This window comes from Xenopus laevis, chromosome 7L, assembly GCF_017654675.1.
Source record: "Xenopus laevis strain J_2021 chromosome 7L, Xenopus_laevis_v10.1, whole genome shotgun sequence".
Classification (NCBI taxonomy): Eukaryota; Metazoa; Chordata; class Amphibia; order Anura; family Pipidae; genus Xenopus; species Xenopus laevis.
This window is the reverse complement of record NC_054383.1, coordinates 77,184,087-77,207,858: the sequence shown is the minus strand read 5'-3', so window position 1 is coordinate 77,207,858 and position 23,772 is coordinate 77,184,087. Positions and strand designations below refer to the sequence as shown.

General features: G+C 39.3%; 1 protein-coding gene across 2 annotated transcripts in view; it reads left to right on the top strand.

Annotated features, from left to right (window-relative positions):
* The window catches only part of LOC108695822 (high affinity cGMP-specific 3',5'-cyclic phosphodiesterase 9A-like), a 39,257-nt gene extending 23,094 nt beyond the window's left edge, over positions 1–16,163 (top strand). For both annotated transcript variants that reach the window (XM_041569196.1, XM_041569195.1), the window contains 7 exons: positions 689–845; positions 1,930–2,043; positions 2,183–2,287; positions 4,483–4,611; positions 4,879–4,974; positions 13,795–13,867; positions 15,834–16,163. In XM_041569196.1, coding sequence (XP_041425130.1) covers positions 689–845; positions 1,930–2,043; positions 2,183–2,287; positions 4,483–4,611; positions 4,879–4,974; positions 13,795–13,845 — 652 coding nt within the window. In that variant the 3' untranslated portion in view covers positions 13,846–13,867; positions 15,834–16,163. The remainder of the gene's footprint in view (positions 1–688; positions 846–1,929; positions 2,044–2,182; positions 2,288–4,482; positions 4,612–4,878; positions 4,975–13,794; positions 13,868–15,833) is intronic.
* The last annotated feature ends 7,609 nt before the right edge of the window (positions 16,164–23,772 follow it).

The window sequence follows — 23,772 nt, the reverse complement described above, 5'->3', positions numbered from 1 at the left end:
TACTGAGCTTAGGGACCCACTCAAAATATACAGTACACATATAATATAAATGTCACAATATAAAGCTGATAAGTAATTAATACAGATAATGACTACATGGTAGCACAGAAACCAGTGCAACTAGAATCAGAATTTTATCATCAGCCCTGTAGCATCAGTTATATTACAGACAAATCTCATTTTCTGCTTGATAATTTGCGACAACCTCTAAACTTAGCGTCTCAACAGCTGCTCAGAGCTGAAACTTTCCAAGATGGTGACCCCCTGTGTTTAAAGTCCTGGATCATTGCTGCTATTGAGAAGCTGAAACTTTAGACTGGTGCAAAAAGTTCAGTATATAAAATATGGCATTTTTAGCCACATTCATTTTCAGGTATTAGTTCTCTCGAGTATGCAGTATCAATCTAGCATTTACAAACACTATACCTCCTGAAAAAAACAGTTCCCATCTATTGATGTATTGGGTGAATTAACCAGAGAAAGCATAAAAATTAAGCATAAAAATGAATACAAACCAATTAATTTAAAATTGTGCCCATCCACTGCAGGGCTGATAATATTCACAGCCCATGCAATTTTTGATTCGTCTTAATTTCTTATTAATATGTTTATTTTACATGTTCAATAAGGCCTGAACATTTCATAATTACGTGTTCTGGTAATAGATATACATTTCTTTGCTTATTAGGTATCAAATCAATGCGCACACAGAGCTTGCAATCAGATACAATGACATGTCGCCTTTGGAAAATCACCACTGTGCTGTGGCCTTCCAGATTCTCGCTCAGCCAGAAAACAACATTTTCGCTAATATCACGCCAGAACTCTTCAAACAGATCAGACAGGTGGAGTGACATTTAGTATTATTGTGGAAAGTGTTCATTCAGAAGAAGGGCAGGTTACTATTGGAAAAGCAGAAGTCTGTCTTGGGAAATATCACATTTATTGTATCTTCTAACTGATAGTAGGAAAGGCAGACATTCCTGGAGGCATACTTCAAGGATATAGTACTATAATATGGTAAACGCTTCACTGACAATATAGCAGTGAAAATGTAGAATATATACAGTAATTGAGAATGTGAATAAGAGTGAGGTCTATGTGCAATATCAAGCTTATAAAGGGTAGCAATACCAATAATAATCTATTGTGCTAGACATGAGCCCACCCTTAATCAAATGTGGAATGAGCTTCAAATGGTTAAAAAAATGACAAAGAAATATTTTTAACAGTTACAACTTTTAAACATAATCCAACATTAAAATATGAAAAAACGCCAGTGTTTTGTCTTTTTTTTAATGACTTTTCGGCATACAGGATATAATGTCACTGACATAATGTTGAGGATGTAGTGTCATCTTATCAATTCGCCAGATATAACCTGATGAAACAAACTCTGGCAAAAAGGTTTACGTATTGGAAAGTTCAGTCCCCTGAGTGATAATTTGCCTGGCGAAAGGGCACGAAAGTTCGCTAGCGTTGAGCTCTTTTGCTAGCAAATTGTCCGCTATGCCTTTTAGTAAATTGGCAATGTCCCTGGAAATTGTCCTTTTGGCAAATTTTTGCTAGCAAAGCCCATTTTACCCTTTAGTAAATCTTCAATGGGGGGGAGGGATCTTCTCCCTTTATAGGTAAGCTACTGACTTACCTATGTTGTGCAATATCTGCACTGGTTTCTATGCACATTTACTAGATTTGGGTCAGTTTTTTCCCATACATATCAATGAACCAAAGCCATGAAGTCTATTTAAGTGATGGAAGCAAAAGTATATTTCTGCTCCTTTTTTATATCTTTATAAATATGGTTCGTAGGATTCAGTATGTGCTAATATGATGATTTCTTACTTATTTCACATTCATGTATTAGAGCCGTTTATGGCATGTTGAATTGCAAGCTGATCTTAACAATGACTTATTTTTCAAAAACAGTCAATAATTCGCCTGATTTTAGCAACAGACATGGCGCGTCACGGGGAGATTCTAGAATCCTTTAAGAAAGTCCTTCCAAGCTTTGACTTTAGTAATGAAGATCATGTAAAAACTGTGAGTATGTCAGTTATAACAGAACATACATTTATGTTTGTTATCCATATAATCATTCTTCAAAAAAATAGATGTATTACTTATCTGTTATACTCTCTAAATTACAACCTGTCAGTTTGTTCTCATATATGACCTTTAGCTGCAGATGGTGCTGATAAAATGCTGTGATATCTCCAATGAAGTTCGTCCCACCAAAGTTGCAGAGCCTTGGGTTGACTGTTTATTGGAGGAGTATTTCATGCAGGTAATGTAACATTTGTGGCTAGAAAAGTGTGCACATTTTTTTCTACATACCCTTCACACAAATCTACCTTTCAGAAAAAAGGTATGGATATCACCAAGGATTCCCTGCTGTCCAGAGGCTGATACATTGTATACAAGCTTATAATAGGCCCCCATACAATAAATTTGGATGATCTTAAGAGAACATTTTACCAATTGTAAAATTATAAAATCATAATAGCATAATTAAAAAGTTTGTTCATTAATGGGGAAGGCCCACTTGTAAAGAATCTTTAAGATCTTTTATTTCAGTAAGTTGCTGAATTCAAAATATATGATTAGCTTTTTCATGTTTGCTGGCAGCAAACCACTTCCATAGACAAAATTAATAATTTAAGACTTTTTTTAAACCAGGAAACCACTGACTGACTTTCTGGCCTTTTCTTCACCTAAATAATGTCCCTTAACCTAAATAATGTCTCTCAAGTCCACAGACACAATCCCCATAGAAGCATACACTAAAATGCAGCTTGCCTGACTTCCAATTCAGTAGAGCATTACCAGGTAGTTTGTTTGTGTAGTTACAACAATTGCAGCCACACAAACACTATAGAAAATCAGTAGCTAAATACATTGCTAAATACCTTCTTTCTGGGAGCAGTATGAGAATTGTATGTACATTTCCAGTTGAGGGCATCATTGATAAAAATAGAGCCAGGAACATGGGTGTCAGGGAGGATAGAATGGGAGTAGTGTACATGGTGTGGGGGAAAGAGTAGGGAGTCACACATGGATGCTTGGGAGAATGGAAGACACATAGGGAGGGTGACACTGGCTCTTCGATAGGGAGTGGGAAGAAAAAGAGAATGAATCATGGTGAATAACTGACCTGACATGTGGAAAGAAGGGGTAATAAAAAAAAAGTAACATAGAGAAGCTGCAGTGGGATGAAATTACACATTGAGAATGGGGATAGAATGGTCTAGATGAAAGAGGGTGAATGGAGGAGAAGGCATGGTACATATGTAGAGGGTGCACATGGGCAGAAGAGAGATTAGGAGAGGAAATATGTCAGAATGACATATGGGGAGAAAGAGGAAAAGGGGAGAAATGGCACACTTGAAGCAAGGAGGACAGAAGAAGAAATGACTCATGGGGAATGAGGAACAGGGTGTTTACATGGCACATAAAAAGGGAGGTAATGGCAAGAGTAATGCAAATAGAAAGATAAAGAAAAATATGTAAACATGCCACAGGTACAAAAAAGGTTACTGCTGAATAAAGAAAGGAAATCTGAGCTATGTGCTGTGCACATTGAGGTTTTAATTACTGCTGCTATGTAGTAACAACATAAATCTGAGAAATGATCTCATCTTAACTACAGTAGGAAGGGCTGCAAGCTGCTCTGTGCCCATGATGGGTCACACTGCACACTAAAAAAAGTACAACAATCTACTAAATAGGTGTAACAACAACATCTAGATGATGTCTTCATAGGTTACTTGTCTAGATGAGCTTTGGATACAGTTGAAACTGTGACTCTGAACATTATAGTCAATATCAAAATTTCAAAAAGCTAACTTACTGTGTCCTTTTTGTTTCTTTGACTTTTCTATATTTTGCAAAAAAATAAATAAAAAATAACCAGATTACAACACACACTGAATGGATAGCTGTTATATTTTTCAATTCATTTTGTTTGTATACTCATATTATTTAGAGATAGTTTAGGAGATTTACATCCCCTAAACTATTTTACAAGCTGTATATAATAAGAATAATCAAACTCACTACCCCAACTTTATTATTATTTGTAACCACCACAGGCAGTTGCAGAAGATCAGATATATATATTTTGTAACAAATAATATAATTTTTATAGGTTGTAGGTAAAGAGATTCATGGTCCTTAGAACTATACAGCATTATTACATTTTGAGTATATACTTTATTATAAGTTAAAAAATAAAATTAGGGCTTTTAACAGCTTTATTCCACTTGAAGTGTATATGCCCTGTGACGATCTAGTTTGGATAATGCCTCCATTTACTGGTTTTAATTTTACATCTAAATATCTAAAGATTTTTTTAAATTAAATTTAATCTGGCCCATTATGTTATAAACCCACATGGAGTCAACTATATTCTCAATATTGTCTTATAATCATCTTCATTGCAAAATCCATGCACGTGCTGTATTATTTCATTTATCTTTCTAGAGTGATCGTGAAAAATCAGAAGGACTTCCAGTCACACCCTTTATGGACCGTGATAAAGTCACTAAACCCAAAGCACAAATTGGATTTATTAAATTTGTCCTGATACCAATGTTTGAATCAGTAATGAAGGTATGAAAACCCCATCTTTCTTTGTGCATTTCTTTATTTATTTCACTGTATGCCATCCAGTAGACACAACTAACTCAATTACAAATGCAAGGCAATTCTCCGAAGAGAATAGTAGTCATTTTGTTTTTATGTAAAATATTGAGATTATTTGGTAGGAATAATTCTGTTTAGGTATTCAGAGATAGGAAATGCTTTATTCCCAAACCTATTCTTCTGTGCTGTAAATGTTGATAGATATCAATAGTAATCATATAATTCGTATGGCAGCTCTTTCCTCATACAGAAGACATTATGGTTTTACCTTTACGAGAAGCAAGGGATCATTATGAGGAGCTCATGGAAATTGAGGAAGCAATGGCTGAAGTAAGTAAACATATATAGTTGAATTAACAGTGGTAAAAATTAACTTGACTTTTTCTCACCCTAATAAAAAAGAAATTTGACCAAACCCGAATCCCGTTAATTAAGCAATAATTCTAATCAAAAAAGTTGGTGCGAAATAACGTTGTGACAAAATCATCCAACTTTTTCCGAATTGATACTACGAAAACTTTACTGTGTAAAGTTGTCACCTCGACAACTTAAATTTATCAGATTATTGAACAAAAACCAGCATAAACAGACTGAAACGAGAATTGAGAATCTTAAAATCTGGTAAAAAACATATTCCAGTTGTTATAGAGATCATCTGCCATTGATTTCTACATGATGACAGTTTTTAGCTGGAGTATTTTCAGATTCGAATTTGTAGTAGCTTTGGAGCATAATAAATCTCAACAAATTTTAGTTTTTTTCCCCCTCTAAAAATGTGAGTTTTTCCCCTTTAACAACTCGACCAGAAACATTTGAGGTTTAATAAATAGGCCCATTTGTGTTAATAAAACATTCTTCAGTCTTTGGATTAACATAAACCTTTTGCTTTATTTTGAATTTGTTCATATATCTATACCTATAGATATATCTGTATTTATCTATGCATTTGCTATACATATGTATTGTGGGGAATAGCTCAAAGCAGCCGGTAGGGCTCAGGTAAAACAGTTCTTACAGAGGAGACAGGAGACTTAGGTTTGCAACAAAAGTGAAACAGGCTCCTGCCTGGGGTTTTATTGTTCAAACCGGACAACTTAAACAGGCACAATTTCCGTGCTAAACAGTCAAATAATAATGTAAACCTCACCGGTTTGCAGTGTTACAGTCCATAGGAAAGTTCCTTGCGGTGGTAACAAACATTTGCCATTTGGAGTTGCAGTCAAACACACAGTTTGTTTCACAAAACACTTCACAGCGTGTGTTCAGAGGTTCTCTCTGACTCCCAGTACAACACACCCACTCCCCGCCAGGCTCCCTTAAACAGCCCCACCTGCGGACTAATTGGGCAGCATACTGAACTATATCCTTGCTCCAGGGTCCTAACCTGTCTTACCCTGGAGATTTAAAGGAGCCAATACCTCAGGCTGGGTGCTATATACCTCCCATCATATACAGGCAGCCTATTGGGACATAGCTCTTTGTCACATACCTCCCCCCTCTGTTCGAACCCGGGGTTTCGGACACCATTAGCCACCATACAGTGGACCCTTGACAAGGCATCTGCATTACCTTGCAGTTTGCCTGCTCGGTGTTCCACTGTAAAATTGAAATTCTGCAAGGAAAGGAACCAACGTGTGACCCTTGCATTTCTTTCTTTTGCCTGTGACATCCAGGTTAAGGGAGAGTGGTCCGTAATGAGCACAAACTGGCGGCCCAGAAGGTAGTACCGCAAAGCTTCCAGTGCCCATTTAATTGCTAAGCACTCCCGCTCAACAATACTATAATTTTTTTCTGCAGGGGTCAACTTCCTGCTCAAGTAGACCACTGGATGCTCTTCTTCCCCAACTAACTGTGACAATACCGCACCTAATCCAACACCAGAGGCATCAGTTTGCACAACAAATTTCTCTTTGAAGTCTGGTGCGACCAACACTGGATCTTGGCATAAAACCACTTTCAAATCATGGAATGCCTCCTCTGCCTCTGGACCCCACTTAATCATTGTGGACCCTTTCCCTTTGGTCAGGTCGGTCAAAGGAGCAGCCCTGCTTGCAAAATTTGGAATGAACCTACGATAATAGCCCACCATACCAAGAAAAGTACGAACCTGCTTTTTAGTGAGTGGCTGGGGCCAGTCTTTAATTGCCTCCACCTTGTTCACTTGAGGCTTGATAACACCTCTCCCTATAGTGTACCCCAGATAACGGGCTTCTTCCAAACCTAGGGCACATTTCTTGGGATTTGCCGTCAGGCCTGCTTCTCGAATGGAATTTAGGACGGCCTGTACTCTGGGGAGGTGACTTTGCCAATCCCTGCTAAAAATGACCACGTCATCCAAATAAGCAGAGGCAAAATGTTGATGAGGTCTAAGAATTTGGTCCATCATTCTTTGAAACGTGGCTGGGGCCCCCTGGAGGCCAAATGGCATACGAACATACTGGAAGAGCCCTTGTGGGGTAGAAAAGGCTGTTTTCTCCCTAGCTGTTTCTGACATTGGTACCTGCCAATACCCTCTAGTTAGGTCAAGAGTTGTTATGTACCTAGCAGGACCTAGTCGTTCAATCAACTCGTCAACCCTTGGCATAGGGTAAGCATCAAACTTTGAGACTTCATTTACCTTCCTGAAGTCATTGCAAAATCGTATAGACCCATCTGGTTTAGGAACAAGCACAATGGGACTATTCCACTCACTTACAGACTTCTCAATTACCCCCAAATCCAGCATCCTCTGCACTTCCTCGTCGACTGCCTGTCTACGGGCCTCTGGGATCCGATAGGGCTTAAGGCGGACCCGAACCTGAGGATCAGTAATGACATCATGTTTTATCAAATTTGTACAACCTGGTATGTCAGAAAACACCTCAGTGTTTCTTTGCAGAAACTCCCTGACTTCTTGCTTTTGTGGCTCTGACAAGGTTTCAGCTATTTTCACCTTTTGTATACCGTCCTGGGTAGGAGGAAGGGGTTGAATTATAGCCGTGAGGACTTCTCTGTCCTTCCAGGGTTTTATTAAGTTTACGTGGTAAAGCTGTTCTTTTTTCCTTTTATTTGGTTGGTAAACTTTATAGTTCACCTCACCTATTTTCTCGATTATTTCATACGGGCCCTGCCACTTAGCCAGGAACTTGCTCTCAACTGTTGGGACAAGAACCAATACTCGGTCCCCAGGGTTGAAAGTTCGAACCTTAGCTGAACGGTTGTAAACCCGACTCTGGGCCTTCTGTGCTTGCTGCATGTGTTCCCTGACTATGGGCATGACTGCAGCAATTCTATCCTGCATGAGGGTAACATGTTCCACCACACTCTTATGGGGTGTTACCTCTTGCTCCCAGGTCTCTTTTGCTACATCCAAGAGACCCCTGGGATGACGACCATACAATAGCTCAAAGGGCGAAAAACCTGTGGATGACTGGGGCACCTCTCTAATGGCGAACATAAGGTATGGCAGGAGACAGTCCCAATCCCTCCCATCCTTATCTACCACCTTCTTTAACATGTTTTTCAGGGTTTTGTTAAAGCGCTCTACCAACCCATCAGTCTGGGGGTGATAAACAGAAGTTCTTAACTGTTTAATTTTCAAGAGCTTACATAGTTCCTTCATAACCCGAGACATAAAGGGTGTACCCTGGTCTGTGAGGACTTCTTTAGGAATGCCAGTGCGGGTAAACATATAGAACAGCTCTTTAGCAATATTTTTGGAGGCTGTGTTTCTTAAAGGGACTGCCTCAGGATACCGCGTAGCATAATCCATAATTACGAGAATATACTGATGGCCCCGAGCTGACTTAACCAGTGGCCCTACCAAGTCCATTGCAATTCTTTCAAATGGGACCTCAATGATAGGCAATGGCACTAGAGGGCTACGGAAGTGAGGTACCGGGGCAGACAGTTGGCATTCTGGGCAAGAGTCACAATACCCCTTCACCTCCGCAAATATACCGGGCCAATAAAACCTTTGTAAAATTCGCTGTTGGGTTTTCTCCTGACGTAGGTGACCACCCAGGGGGTGAGTGTGGGCCAGGTCCAAGACCATTCGCCTATAGGGCTGGGGCACTAACAACTGCTCTACCACCCCCCCTTGGACTTTGTCAACCCGATACAGTAAATCTTGACTGACAGAAAAATGAGGGAATACACTCTCAGCCCCAGGTTCCTGAGGTTCACCATTAATTACCTTAACATTTTCCCAGGCCCTATTCAGGGTAGGGTCCCTCATTTGGGCTGTTCCAAAGTTAACCCGAGAGACCTCCAAGTCTGGCATATCGGATGCTTCGGAGGGCTCCAAGGGCAACTCTGTTTCACCTGCTAGTACCTCTAGGGGAAAATTATCTGCTTCAAGCATGGTCTCCCCTTCAGTTACTACCTCTGAGTTAGGTTTACAAACCCCTGGTGCATCCTTAGGAATCCCTTTCTCAGACCCCTGTGGAGAACCTTCCTTTCCCCAGAGCTTCCAAAAGAGGGGAAAGTCTCGTCCCAAAATTACACTATGCATCAAAACAGAGGAAACACCCACTTCATGACATGCAGTACCAGTAACAGTTTCAAATGTCACTATAGCAGTGGGATAACTTTTACAGTCTCCATGAATACAGAGCACCCCAAGATTACGTTCATTAACTTGGTCTGGGCTTACCAAACTGGCGTGCACCATTGTGACTAAGCTCCCGGAATCCAACAGAGCTTGAACAGACTTTCCACCCACCTTTACCACCGCCATATGCAAGTCAGTGTCTGCGGTGCACGCAGGGTGAGCAAACAACGACACCTGCTGAGCCGAGTGACAATCCATGGGCTCTGCAGGTAGTGGGCACCTGGCAGCAACATGACCCCACTCATTACATCGCCAGCATTGCACTTGGCCTCGACCCTTGGTTGGAGGGGACAGCTGAGTTTTGTCAGCTCCTTTAGACCATTCTATAGCCTTTTGGTCAGCCCCAGTATCCTGAGGCAACGAATCATTGGCTTTTCCTGGGGACCTTGCAGATGGATGTTTTGTGGCTGGCTTGCGGTGTTGTGGAAACGATCCTAAGTTGTCCTCAGCGGCAATATAACGTTCCACCATTTCCACCAGGTGATCGGCTGTCTGGGGATCTGCATGACTCACCCATCTCCTCAAGGATGGCGGAAGAGCTCTCAGAAAGCGATCCATAGTGACCCTTTCCACGACTTGAGGAGCTGACAGAGATTCTGGCTGCAGCCACTTTTTCACAAGATGAATTAAGTCATACATCTGGGCACGGGGAGACCTCTCTTGCTGGTATGACCACTTGTGCACCCGTTGAGCTCGCACGGCTGAGGTGACACCCAAGCGGTGGAGTATCTCCGTTTTTAACTTGTCATAGTCTTTGGCATCGGCTATGGTCAAATCAAAGTATGCCTTTTGCGAATCCCCAGTCAGAAAAGGCGCTACCAGACCTGCCCACTGGGACTTGGGCCAAGACTCCCTCTCGGCAGTCCTTTCAAAAGTATGCAGATATGCCTCCACATCATCATGTGGCGTCATCTTTTGCAGAAAACGACTGGCCTTAATGGAGCTATCTGTGTTAGGGGCCCCACTCGACACATTGGACCCCAGTGCAATCATCTGCTGTACCACATCCGTCAAGAGTTGTCGATCAGCCTCAACCGCCTTTGCTAATGCTGTCAGTTGAGCTGCAAGCAAACAATTAGTCTCTTGCTGGGTGGCCATACTCTGCCTCTGGATGGTATTGGTCTCTTGCTGGGCAGCATTTGCCTCCTGCTGACTAGCATTGACTTTGGCCAGCTGCAACACAAGTTCCTCCATGTTGTTGAACTACAACTCCCACAGTCTGCAGCAGATAGCACTGCCCTTTTAACAATGGTTGTCCTATTATGCTCACTGTCTCTCTGTTGCCCGCATCCGAAACACCATTTGTGGGGAATAGCTCAAAGCAGCCGGTAGGGCTCAGGTAAAACAGTTCTTACAGAGGAGACAGGAGGCTTAGGTTTGCAACAAAAGTGAAACAGGCTCCTGCCTGGGGTTTTATTGTTCAAACCGGACAACTTAAACAGGCACAATTTCCGTGCTAAACAGTCAAATAATAATGTAAACCTCACCGGTTTGCAGTGTTACAGTCCATAGGAAAGTTCCTTGCGGTGGTAACAAACATTTGCCATTTGGAGTTGCAGTCAAACACACAGTTTGTTTCACAAAACACTTCACAGCGTGTGTTCAGAGGTTCTCTCTGACTCCCAGTACAACACACCCACTCCCCGCCAGGCTCCCTTAAACAGCCCCACCTGCGGACTAATTGGGCAGCATACTGAACTATATCCTTGCTCCAGGGTCCTAACCTGTCTTACCCTGGAGATTTAAAGGAGCCAATACCTCAGGCTGGGTGCTATATACCTCCCATCATATACAGGCAGCCTATTGGGACATAGCTCTTTGTCACAGTATATAATACACAAAATTCATGAATATATGTGAATGATATGTTTATAAACATATGCAATGTCATTTTTGTAAAATCACTCACAGATTTATGTATTATAATAAAAAAAAATGTACCCCTTGTTGTAAATTACGAGGATGTAAGAAGTCATCTCGGAGTTCCATGACCAGTATAAAATGACTGGGCCTGTGGCCTTGTGCCTTATATTGTCATGGAACTCCTCTGTGACTTATAATATCCTTGTATTTTACAATTATTCCCTATATAGCTTTAATTTGTCTCTTGGATATATCCATATTGCCTGCAGACACTAACATATTAATAAAGTTGACAGAATTTTTATCAATGTAGCAGGTGTTCAATTCCAGCTAGGGTCCTCTCTGCTAAGAGTTGATATGTTCTTCCTATGCTGCAGTGGGTTTTCAGAGTACTTCTCCCAAATCCCAAAACACACTGGAAGATTAACTGGCCATAGTGAATGTGATAGTGAATTTAGACTGTAATCTCCACTGTAAATGATCTATGTAAATCACTGCAGAATATTCATTTTACTTGTCATAGTCTGTGGGAAAAACTATGGGGTACATTCCACACACAGTTCTGTGTAGCTTTCATAGAATATAAAGCCATATCTCGCCATTAAAAGCTACTTCAGCCCAAACTCCATTTTACTCAGTGTTCCAGCAGATGTCACCCTTGGACTTTACAGTAATACAACATTTTACCTACTGAACGCATTGGAGGCTGGAGAAACATTTTCAAACCTTTAAACAAGGAAACTGATTTGTGACAAAGATCATAAACACTGATAAATATTAAATTACATATTAGTTACTACATAAAATAATGAAAGACGGCAACATGCATAAGACATAAAAAATGTCTTTAAGGGGAACTTCAAAGGGTCAGACTGGAAGCTGCAGGCCTGTAAAATGTTCTCAGTTCTAACAGTTCTAATAATAACTGGTACATTTGTATCTCTGTTGATAATGGTTTATACCCAGGGTTGGACTGCGGGGCCCAGGGCCCAACGGGGCTGCTGTCTCAGGGCCCCCCCGCCCCTGCTGCAAATCCCCCTACGGACCCCGGCCGCAGTCCTCCCCCCTGCACGCACACGAATGCACATCCCTGTCGTGATCGGGGACAAAGAGAGAAGAGATCAGGGCAGCCAGGGCAGGGAGCATGTCTGGGCCGGTGGGGCCCACCAGGTTTTTTCCCAGTGTCCCACTGGCCCAGTCCGACCCTGTTTATACCCAAATAGATAGAACTTGGGCAGCTAATACCCATTACGCTCGTTTTTCATATTCTGTGAGCATTTAGGCCCCTGTGCATGGTGTATTCTTCACACCCTCACACTATAGATTTCATACAAAGTCATAGCTCACCATAATTTCACTACTTTAATAAAAGTCTTCTACAATTTTTTTTACTCTGTATTCCAGCAGATGTCACCCTTGCACTTTACAGTAATAATACAATTTACCAACTGGATTCATTGAAGGTTGTAGGCAAGAAAAGTTTTCAAATCATTGCACAACAGGGAAACTCGTTTGTGACAAAGTTATGTTTGAAGTTAATGGGCAATGATAAAACGTTGATGTAAACATTTGTTACTAAGTAAAATATTAAAAGAAACTAGATTTGTCTAAGGAGGTAGATTGCAATTTTGTGCACACTTTGCAGGTTAAATTCTAAGGCGCAGTTCTTTGTGCTCCATTCTAGGAGCCTACACGAGTCTACAAGAGCTAAACACTTCTCTGCGCAGTAGGTGGCATATGGGTGTCCCATCTAATGGCTTCTGGCTTGAACATCTTTAATAATGCCATACACAAAGCTAGTACTTACTTATGATCATCTGTACCAGTGCCTTGTAACAATTTGTTGGCTACATGAAGTGCGAAAGCCCTGCACAAAAGAATACAAACTAGACCAGTACCTAACGCCCGCCTTGAACAAGTGTAATAAGCAGGGTTGTTGCATTCATAAGCACTCAGTGTTGTCCCAGTCTGTCTAGTTGGCATAGTCTGAAAATGCAGGAAAAAAAGTTGCATTGTTGGAATAAAAACATTGAAACACTATACAGAAGATGCTTTTGCCATTTTCTTTCTTGTGCCTAACATCAATACCGAGAGACTCTAACAAAGCCATCAGCCTCGACTATACTCAAATGTATTGTTCAGCCAATAGCATTTCTTAGGCTAATGGGGCTGAAAATCAGCCTGAAATATGCAGGGCAAGAATCAGTAGTCCAGCAGTGGTCAAGGACAGGCAAGGATCAAGGAACAGTGAATCAGACAATAAGTGTACACAGGAACTATCTAAACTATCTAGACTAACTATCTCTGCCATTGGGCAGTGAGAAATGGTGTGTGGTGCCTTTAAATATTTGAATTTTGCGCCGCGTCAAGTATAAAAGGACATGCATGAGCTGTGAGCACATCCCAGGTATTATTACACCAGGATGACTATTTCCGACCATACAAAAAAAGTGCACAAAGCAAGCCTTTGTACATGCACCTAGCTAAAACAAGCACAAAAATAAAATGTTTAGCATTTTCAAAGTCCAGACTAAAACAGATTAACACTGAAAGCAAATACAACATGTCTGTATTACTATTGTTTAACAGGTTATAAAGAACAGAAGTTATACTGTAATTACAAAGACATTTACTTGCTGCAAAGTAACCAAAACAAGTTTTTTTTTATGCAGTTAAATAATAATCTTGCTCTGCAGGTACAACAAAAAAAGTCTACATCGCTGTCTAGCAGAGGCAAACTGCAGTGAGCGACTAAGCAGTTAAAGGCCTGTAAGTATGATTTACTTTTCCATGTGTAATAAAGTCTGCATAAACCATACTAGCAGAGCACAGAACTCATGGTGTGATCAGTAGGAGTGAGCTGATGATTAATATGGTTTTCCTCTAACCTTTTTAATGCTTCTGCATCCATTGGCTCGCAAACCTGTTTTCTTAAATACGTAATTGATGTTGCATTCAAAGTCTCCTTTCTTTTGCCAGTTCTGTGCCTTAAAACAGCAGGGGTATAGTACTTGGACTCGGTTTTTTGGGGAATACTTTGGAAGTCAGTGGAGTCATTAAATGAGGATTAGTCTGTTCAATGCTCAAGAACAGTAAAGAGGTTATAATAACAGTTATTGGCAGCGAAGTCTGCATGTTGTGCTCCCTTTGCTTGTGTTGCAATCTGACTGAACTGAGCTATTCAAGTCTCCTGCAATGAAACAGACACCAGATAACACACAATTTTATATCTATATATATCGCCAATTGGATTTGTTTAAAGTGCATTTTATTTCCATTATGCTGGGTGCCAAGGGTGATATTATGGGCCATGATGAAGCTGCTGTAAACAGTAATAAAAAAAACAACTAACCAATAAATAAAAGGTTGAAAAGCTGAAAAGGATGCTGACAAGTGTTTATTAACTATATTGCTGTCAGCAGCAGGATCCAAAGTCTAGGACATGACACATTTTCTAAATAATCTTTTTTTGGCATACAGCAGTCTGAACTTCCATCTAAGACGTACTTAGGCCATTGTGGAAGCTGGGCTACAGCCCACTCATACAGGAGGATTAGGAGAATGTCAACCTTATTTGAATTGGGAAATTCAGTTACCGGATATCACTTGAGGTGAAAGACAAAGTTTATTTGACACAAGCTCCGTTGATTCTGAACTCACAAAGAATCAAAACCCAGAACAAAGAGATCACAGGGTTTTTATAGACTTGGGAAGGTATGTCATGAGAACATATGAATACAGGAAAAAAAGAAGTTACTGGTGGGACAGCATAGCGATATTGCTTCACAGCACAGAAAAACAAAGAACTGCTCTTACAGCCAAACAGGTGGCTCTGCTATCAAGGTCAGGGTATAGTGACCAAGGCTAGCTTGAGAATAGAATCCATAGATGTAATGGGGGTTTATGGAGGAATCTGCATACACAGAATTTTATTCTCTATCACAGATGGTTTTTAAATGAGTTCAGCTAGAAGGAAGTTTTCAACACATGAGAAAAAGGATGGTAACCCGGCTAGCCTATGATTAAGGGGTGTTCCGAAACGCATCTTATGCACTCCAGCTACCAACTATTTTTTTTAATGGTTGAATAAACAGTTATTTTTACTTCAGGAGGCAGGTTGCCAGTCTTTTTCTCATGTGTTGTATGCTGCAGTTGAGGAGTCCTGCATGATTGTGGGCACATCTGGTCCTCGTTTATCTCTCTGGAGCATATTGAAAGTTTGGGTGAGTCTGTACCCTACTATTGTGAACAACTAGAAAGAAGTCTTGCCAAAGAAATTTGGGGATGATTTGGATTTCAAACTTTTATCACATTTATTACACTGTCCAGAAAAGTATTTGAATAAGCCTTTTAATCAGAATGAATTGATTAAATTATTGAATACAATTCTTGTCTATTATTGAACTATATCACTTGATCCTTTCAATAACTTCCAGAAAAAACAAATGCATTATTTGTATTTAAGGGGAATTACCAAATCAACAAAAATATTTTTACTATCGCTAGTAATCTATATTAATGCAGAAGATGTTTTGTGAATTGGAAAATCTCTTTTTTGAAGATCAGCATTTAAAGAATGAGATCTAGAAAATAATGTACCTCCTGCTGTAAAATATTAACGTTATAAGTTACCACCGAGTTCCACGACCATTTTCCTTTTATAGAGGTCATGGAACCCCAAGGTGACTTCCAATGTTGACCTAATTGTTGGTCTTCTGTTTTTCTTTACCTACAGATCTGACTTTCCTTCTGCAAAGGTTATACATCATACCAGAGCAAGAACTACTATCTGACTACCCTACAGATGTATTGGATGTTATCAGGATTTTGATGGTGTTATTAGCTTTATAGTTTTTGATGGTGTTATTAGCTTCACAGCAATATGTCTGTATTAAATGTTAGGCGTCTAGGCTTTGTATTTACAGTATTCTGAAAATTGTTCTGTGAGTCTTGTGTTTATAGAATTACATTAGTACCCATATTATATTTTACTATTAAAACACACGTTTTATTATATTATTATATTGTAAATTAGCTTACCTGTACATGTAATAGAAGCTTTACTTTTCTATAATACAGAGCGAAATACCTCCTTAGGTCTCTTCCACGCCATGCTTTTTTAGCTCCTTAGTCTATCTTTGTCTTGTTATCTAGTCCCATTCCTTTGTAAAGCTCTGCTTGAATTGAGTGCAGTAGAATGAATGGTATTATGCTAATGCCAAACAAGCCTTTTTCTCTGTTGGCATATTTCAGTCATTGGACAGGCATCTGAAACTTTGCCTGTCATCTCAGCCTTCCCTTTAATGAGAAATGTCTGACATTGCCATGACATGTACCATCAGTACAATAGCTGTTTGCATTGAAAAGAACTTGTAATGGTACTGTCAGTCCTATCCAACTGAGTGTAATGGGAGACAACAGGAGCAGTTTGCAAGGACTCTTCGTAGGAAACTCCAAATGTGCCATCATAATTTTACATAATAACCTACTGAGTTAAAAAAAACATAACTTTTTAGATACAATACTGATTTGTCACCAGAGGTTTATTCCCAAATAATAACTCACATACTATAAATAGTTTGAGTAGCAGGCATGACCACTAAATTCCATGTTGATCTATAGAACATAGGGGGCCTCTTGTGTTCAGGTGCAATAACTATTTTGTCACTGATATTTCTGTTGCATTTTCTGTTCCCATTTATCTTCCATGTTCTTGATGGTTGCACACAAAATATTTATGCTTGTAGAGATTATAAGCATCAATATATTGATTCCAAATTAGCAATCTGTGTATATTTTACACTAACTGACCAGCTCAACCATTTAGCCTGGGACAAAAAAATGCATCTTTTAGGACAGCAATGATATAAGTACATGCATGCTATGTATCACTGGTTAACAGTGATCTTGTCTGCCTATTGTATGGACATGTATTATAAAAGGTGGATGATAAAAGCCATTCCTGCAGGTGAGGATTTTATGCCATATGCCATTGCTGCTGATTTCTTGGCTAAATGCCGTGAAAAGCAATGAGATTTGTGGAGGCAAGGCGGCTCTGCCTTGCAGCACTGGAGTCCTGAGTTTTTCGGGCACTCCAGATTCTTCCCACACTCCAAAAACATTCAGGTAGGTTCAGGCCTGGATTTGTTGAAAGGCGAACACCCAGGCCTAGGGTGGAAGGATTTTAGGGGGTGCCATGCTGTCCAACCACATCCACATGGGTTCAGAAACACTGGGGATGCGTGGGAAATACAATAGTTTTTTAAAATTTCCTGTGCGCCAATCCTAAGTGCTCTAGACCCGATGAAGAAAATTTGCGGATGTGCACAAATATAGGGGAGGGGATGGGGGCAACGAGCGGCAGCAGGCCTATGGAACACCCACAATGTAAATCCGGCCCTTGGTAGGTTAATGGTCTGCATGTGAATAGATAGAGATCTTGTAAATTTCACTGGGGCAGGGACTGATGTAAATGTTGAAAAATCTTTGGAAGCACTGTGTAAACATGTATCATTTATATATATATCAAAATAAAGCATAATAACGTTTAGTATCATGGCTGTGGTGCTGCCAACCACAACCTGGTGATTTACTACTGCCTTTACCAGCACTCCACACACACAAAGCAAGCTGGATTCTAGGTGATTGCATCTAATTCATTTCTGTCCGAAACCATTGCCTTTTACTTAATAAACATTTCCACCTAGCTTCTTCATGTGGCGTTATAGGTTACACAGAAATCAAACTATAATTTAGCCATTTTAAAAATCTCTGATATAGGATGCATTATCCAGAAACACGATATCCAGAAAGCTCCAGAATACGGGAAGGCCCCCTTCCATAGACTCTATTATAATCAAACAATTGACATTTTTAAAAAATGATTTCCTTTTCTCTGTAATAATAAAACAGTACCTTGTACTTGATCCCGACTAAGAAATAATTAATCCTTATTGGTGGAAAATAATTCTTTTGGGGTTATTTAATGTTTGTGGTTTGCTTTTTTTTAAGCTGATTTAAGGTTTGGAGATCCAAATTACAGAAAGATCCCTTATCTGGAAAACCCCAGGTTCACAGCATTCTGGATAATCTATTATCCAGAATGATTGGGGCCAGGGACTTTCCAGATAGGGTTTTTCCATAATTTGGACAAAACATTCATACATAACATAAACCCAAATGGAATGCTTTTTATTATTATTAACATGTATTTATATAGCGCCAACATATTGCATAGCACTGTAGCTTTGCCACCAATATAAGTTCATACAGCTTAGACACCATTAAATACAATGTACTGGTTTATTATTAAAGAGAAAACGGAAATCATTTCTAGAAATGTAATTATTTACTTCAAATAGAGTCTATGGGAGACAGTCTTCCCCCTAATTCAGCGATTTCTGCATATGGGTAGTGGTTCTATTATCCAGAAATCTGCAAATTACGGCAAGGCCATCTCCACAGACTCCATTATAAGCAAACAAGTCACTTTTTTTAAATTGATTTCCTTTTTCTCTGTAATAACAGTACATTGAACTTGATCCCAACTAAGATACTGTATAGTTAATCATTATTTGAGTCAAAACAATTCTTCTATTGGGTTTATTTAATGTTTAAATCCAAATTATCATTATTATTAATAAAGATCCCATAACCAGAAAACCATAGGTCTGGAGCATTCTGGATAACAGGTCCAATACCTGTATTTGGTTTCTGGATAAGCGTTCCCATACTGGTACCAGAAATATTTATTTTTCAATTTAAGAAGTGTTACAGTTTTAAAAAATTAAAGGGCAGCGTTCATTTTTCTTATTAGATCATTCTAAAACATAGAACATCTATGAGGTAATATACATCCATTTCCAATACCAATATTTATATAAAGAATATCCATTGTAATTTAGTAAATTAACTCTCCATTTGTTCACAGCGAGTTGGCACCATTATCAACTGCATAATAAAATCATTTATATTCTTGATTCCAAGTGAAATACATGATGTTTACAAAAGTAATTTCCTACAGTCCTGCCATGTTTTCTTTTCACTTTCCAGTTGCAAAGGTACTTTTTACATATCCGATTTCACTTTCTCAAGTGCTAAAATTAATAATGTTCTTTTATCGATTCATTTAGAAATAACACACACAACTAGTCAAAGATTTACAATGATTTCATTCTTGCTCCATAAAGTAAACGCATTACACTACAGGACTTAAAAAGAGCAAAAAAAAAAAAAGGAAAAGGAAAAAGCAAGCAAATATTTTAGCATTGACCGTATGTGTTTGCTGGCAGTACCTGATGGCTCAGCTAGATAAAATGGCTTCTCACTTCATAAGAAAGACATTCAAATAGAGTTTGCTTCAGTGTGTAAAATGCTTATTTAACTGGTCTCTGAAAGGTAAGTAGAATATCATTAGATTCATATTTGTCTTTCTTTCCAAAGATATTTCACTGTGCCATATTTTATTTGACGTGGTAATAAAACATACAGTGTGCTGAATGTACTATATGTGAATATATAGGGGCATACATGTATAGGAAGTACAATGATTTCCATGCATTAGTGTACGTATATCCATGTATACCTGAAGATCCAGTGCAGGGAGTTACGGATAAACCAAAACAACAGGGATGCAGGGAGTTACAGTTGAAACTAAAAAAATATGATCTCTATTTGGATATGATGTATTACTTTCAAAACATTTTTTTTCAGCATCATTACATATAGTGAAAAGGAAGAATAAAATGAAGGTAAGCATTATATAAAAGGTCTCCTTTGAGAACTTTGGGATAGGCATAGGGCATTGACATACAAAATTCATCATCCACAGTAAATCTGTGCTCCTGCGCGCAACAAATCTCCAGAAAATGCCTTCCCATTGCCTAAGCTTCAGATCAACACAAGTAAGACACATTACTTGCACCATCCTGGCTTAAAGCGGTGGTTCATCTTTAAGTTAACTTTTAGTATGTTATATAATGGCTAATTCTAAGCAACTTTTCTTCATTTATTTGTTTTTTTTTATTTGCCTTCTTTTAACTCTTTTCACTGACCCCATCTAAAAAAAATAATGCTCTGTAAGGCTACAAATCTGTTGTTATTGCTACTTTGCATTACTCCTTTCTATTCAGGCCCTCTCATTCATATTCCAGTGTCTTATTCAAATCAATGCATGTTTGCTAAGGTTATTTGGACCCTAGCAACCAGATTCAATTTTGGTTGCCCTTTATACCTTAAAGGCAATATATTGATCACTTTGTATTGATTAGGTAGAAAATAAAGTCATTTTAATGGTTACGCATATCTTGATGGTTATGTAAAACAATCACTTAAACTCTAAATAATTCACAACCACACATTTAACTGTCACCAGGGACTCCCAGTCACATTAAAAGAATTGTTTCCTTTTGCTAGACTGGGTCTTCAACAATGCAATGTTGATTGAAGTTGACTGCAGTCATTCCTGTATTCATCTTTGTTCATAGTAGTTCCATTTATTGCTTTACTTCATGGAATTCTTTGTTGTAATGAAAACAGGAATAAAATCCTCCAACCAGGTGACAGTTTTGCACATGGCAGTAACTGCTTTGTAAGAGAGTATTATCAAATGAGGCTACCGAGACAAATGGGAAAATACATACCTCCTAAATAAAATGTAAAAATATATATATATATATACAAAAAAAAAAAAAAAATATATATATATATATATATATATATATATATATATATACACATCCCTTGTCTCTGAAAAAGGTCACACATCAGTAACAGAAACGGACTATTAATTTTTACAATAATTTTTTATTTTGACCTGTAGACTGTGAAGCTATTTTTTCATATTTAGTTTTTTCTTCATTTCCACCCAGGCATGTTGATCCCTATGGTCAAAGGAGTGCATTTCGTAGGACTAGGACAGACTCTAGATTGAAGGGATGCAAAAGCGAGCCCATTAGTTCTCATCTCAGAGTACTTCCACCTAAGACCTTGCTGCACTTCTGCATCTTACGTCACATAAAAAAATGTTTACAAATATAGGTCCTGTGACAGGAAGGGGAAGGTTGTTATATTGGTCAAGACTGCACACCTTCAATCCCCAAGGTCCTATTGGGGATAAAATTAAATATACAAGAAAACAGGTAGAAGGTGGATTGCGAAACCAATAAATTAAAAATACAATTTATTATAAATTCTCTAAAACACTGGCCGGCCAGGAATCACAGTGAATAATTTAAGAATATATATATTCAATCAAAGTGGGTAATCACGTTTCCTGATTCAAATAACTGTTCCTTGGTTGTGGTATATGCTTGTAATTAAAAAGACAAGAAAAGTTTTTTTGGGAAACTCTTCCCAATATGGTGAAGCAGTGGATTATGCAGAGTGATTTACTGAATATTTTTTAAACAGGCAGATTGATGAATGGCTAGATATAGAGAGCAGATTTTCAAAGGGTTGTACTAGGGGAATTCCCCACTCGCTCCTCCTTGCCAGCTGAAAAAACACCCAAAATTAGTTGGAATAATCTCACCAGATTCACAGTTCCGGAATTTTTCAAGGGCACAGCTGGGTTTGAACTCTCAGCAGCCTCTAGCCTGTTTCACGAATTTGCTTCTCTGCAGATGTCCTTTTCACAAAGATCCAAGATGGCGCACCACCTGTTTTATTGCGTGCATGCACAGTGGAACGCAAACTTCGATTTCTTGTCACGATCTCCCGTTGCTACACCGATTTCACAAACTAGCGGATCACGGAAAGCCAGTAGCTTACAAGCTTTTCACGATTTTTTCATTGTTTGAATTAAAAGCATAAAAAGATAAAAGTCCAGACCAAGGAGTGATCCCACCTGGGTACTGCAACGCTTTTCGCCACACTAGGGCATTCTCAAGCAGTTAAAGACGAAGTGATGTTGTTTCTCACTTTAAATACCCTAGTCTTAAAGGGAACACAAATAAGGAGCACAGTCAACTTAGAGCCGCTATATTATCTCACAGGAAAGGTGCTAGCTCAAAACTACTGTTTTAATCCATTGGAATGTAAAATGTATCTCACAAAAACAGTGCCAGCTCAAATCTACTATTTAATCCATTAGGATGGAGAGTATTCATATCAAATATCAACTTCTGTTCTTTACATTTCAAAAGTTTATCCCTGTCACCACCTCTTTTCAGAGTGAGGACACCATCTATCGCTAGAAACTTTAAGATTCCCCCCCATGAACAGAGTTACAATGTTCACAAAAGTGGGCAGATTCTCCTTTCTCTCCTACCTTCTTTCTCCTAATATTACTCCAATGTTCCCCAATTCTTTCTATATATGCTAGCTCGCAGGTGCATAGAATCAGATAAACCACACATTTAGATTGACAGTTATACAAGTTGTTCATCCTAAATTTACTGGAGTTAGCGTGTAACTGAAAGAAGGCCCCCTTTTTAACCCAACAGCATTTTGAGCAATGTTCACATGGGAACATCCCTTTTACATTATCCTGGAGGAAATTTGTAGGTTTAGATTGTGGGTTTCCATTTCCATTAGAACTAAACAAAAAAACAAAAAAAATGTTTGGTGCAAGATGCAGACCACATATTTGGCAGGTGCTGCCGTCCAACTGGCGGCCCATGACCCTCCATTGAAGTCTGGCTGCTTTGATTGCTTACCTTGTGTAAACTTTAGAAGGTATCAGAACTCAGATGAACTGGCCCCTGCATCGCTCACACCTCAGATTCAGACTGTAAAAACCCTGCATTGTTCACATTTGTAATCCCATGTATTCTTCACACCTCTAGGGAACCTACATTGTTCACACTTGTAATAACCTTCATTGATCACACGTCAGACTGTCAGTGCCAACATTGTTCACCTGTTAACACCTCAGATGGACTGCAGAAGCACTGCATTGTGTTACTGTACAGTACATAGCACAGTATTTACTGTTAATATTAGTGGTCCTGATTCTCTGCTCAACCCTACCTGTGTGTGTGTCATTCTCTGCCTGCCCTACTCTGCCTGCCCTATGCTCCCTGTGTGTGTCATACTCTTCCTGCCCTATGCTCCCTGTGTGTGCCATACTCTGCCTGCCCTATGCTCCCTGTGTTTGTCATACTCTTCCTGCCCTATGCTCCCTGTGTGTGCCATACTCTGCCTGCCCTATGCTCCCTGTGTGTGCCATACTCTGCCTGTCCTATGTTCACTGTGTGTGCCATACTGTGGAAGATGAACCTGGTGGGGTTTTGTTAGCATTTGGAAATACTTGTTAGGGGGTCTTCAATGTGTTAAATTGTGTGCTGGAGGTTGTTGTGCTATCCACAGGGGAGGAGGAGGCATATGGAGTTAAGGGTATGTCTTAATATGACTTAATACACTTTTTTCACATACAAGTGATATCCCTGCAGTGAGCACCAACCATTTGGTTTTATTGTGTGCTACCACCATTAATGTGGGTATAGTCTTATCATTGTAGTGATGGGTGTGGTTTAAAGTGGGTGTGGTTTATAAAGGGAGAGTATCAACACTGGCTTCCATGATCAGCCCTCCACCATGTACTGTAGATCAGAAAACTTCCATCCCTCGGCACCACAGATGTTGGACAGTGCTGATTTAAATGATATTTTCAGAAGGAACTGAAGTCAAAACGCAGGGCGTGTATGCACAGAATGAATAAGGCTAAAACTGTG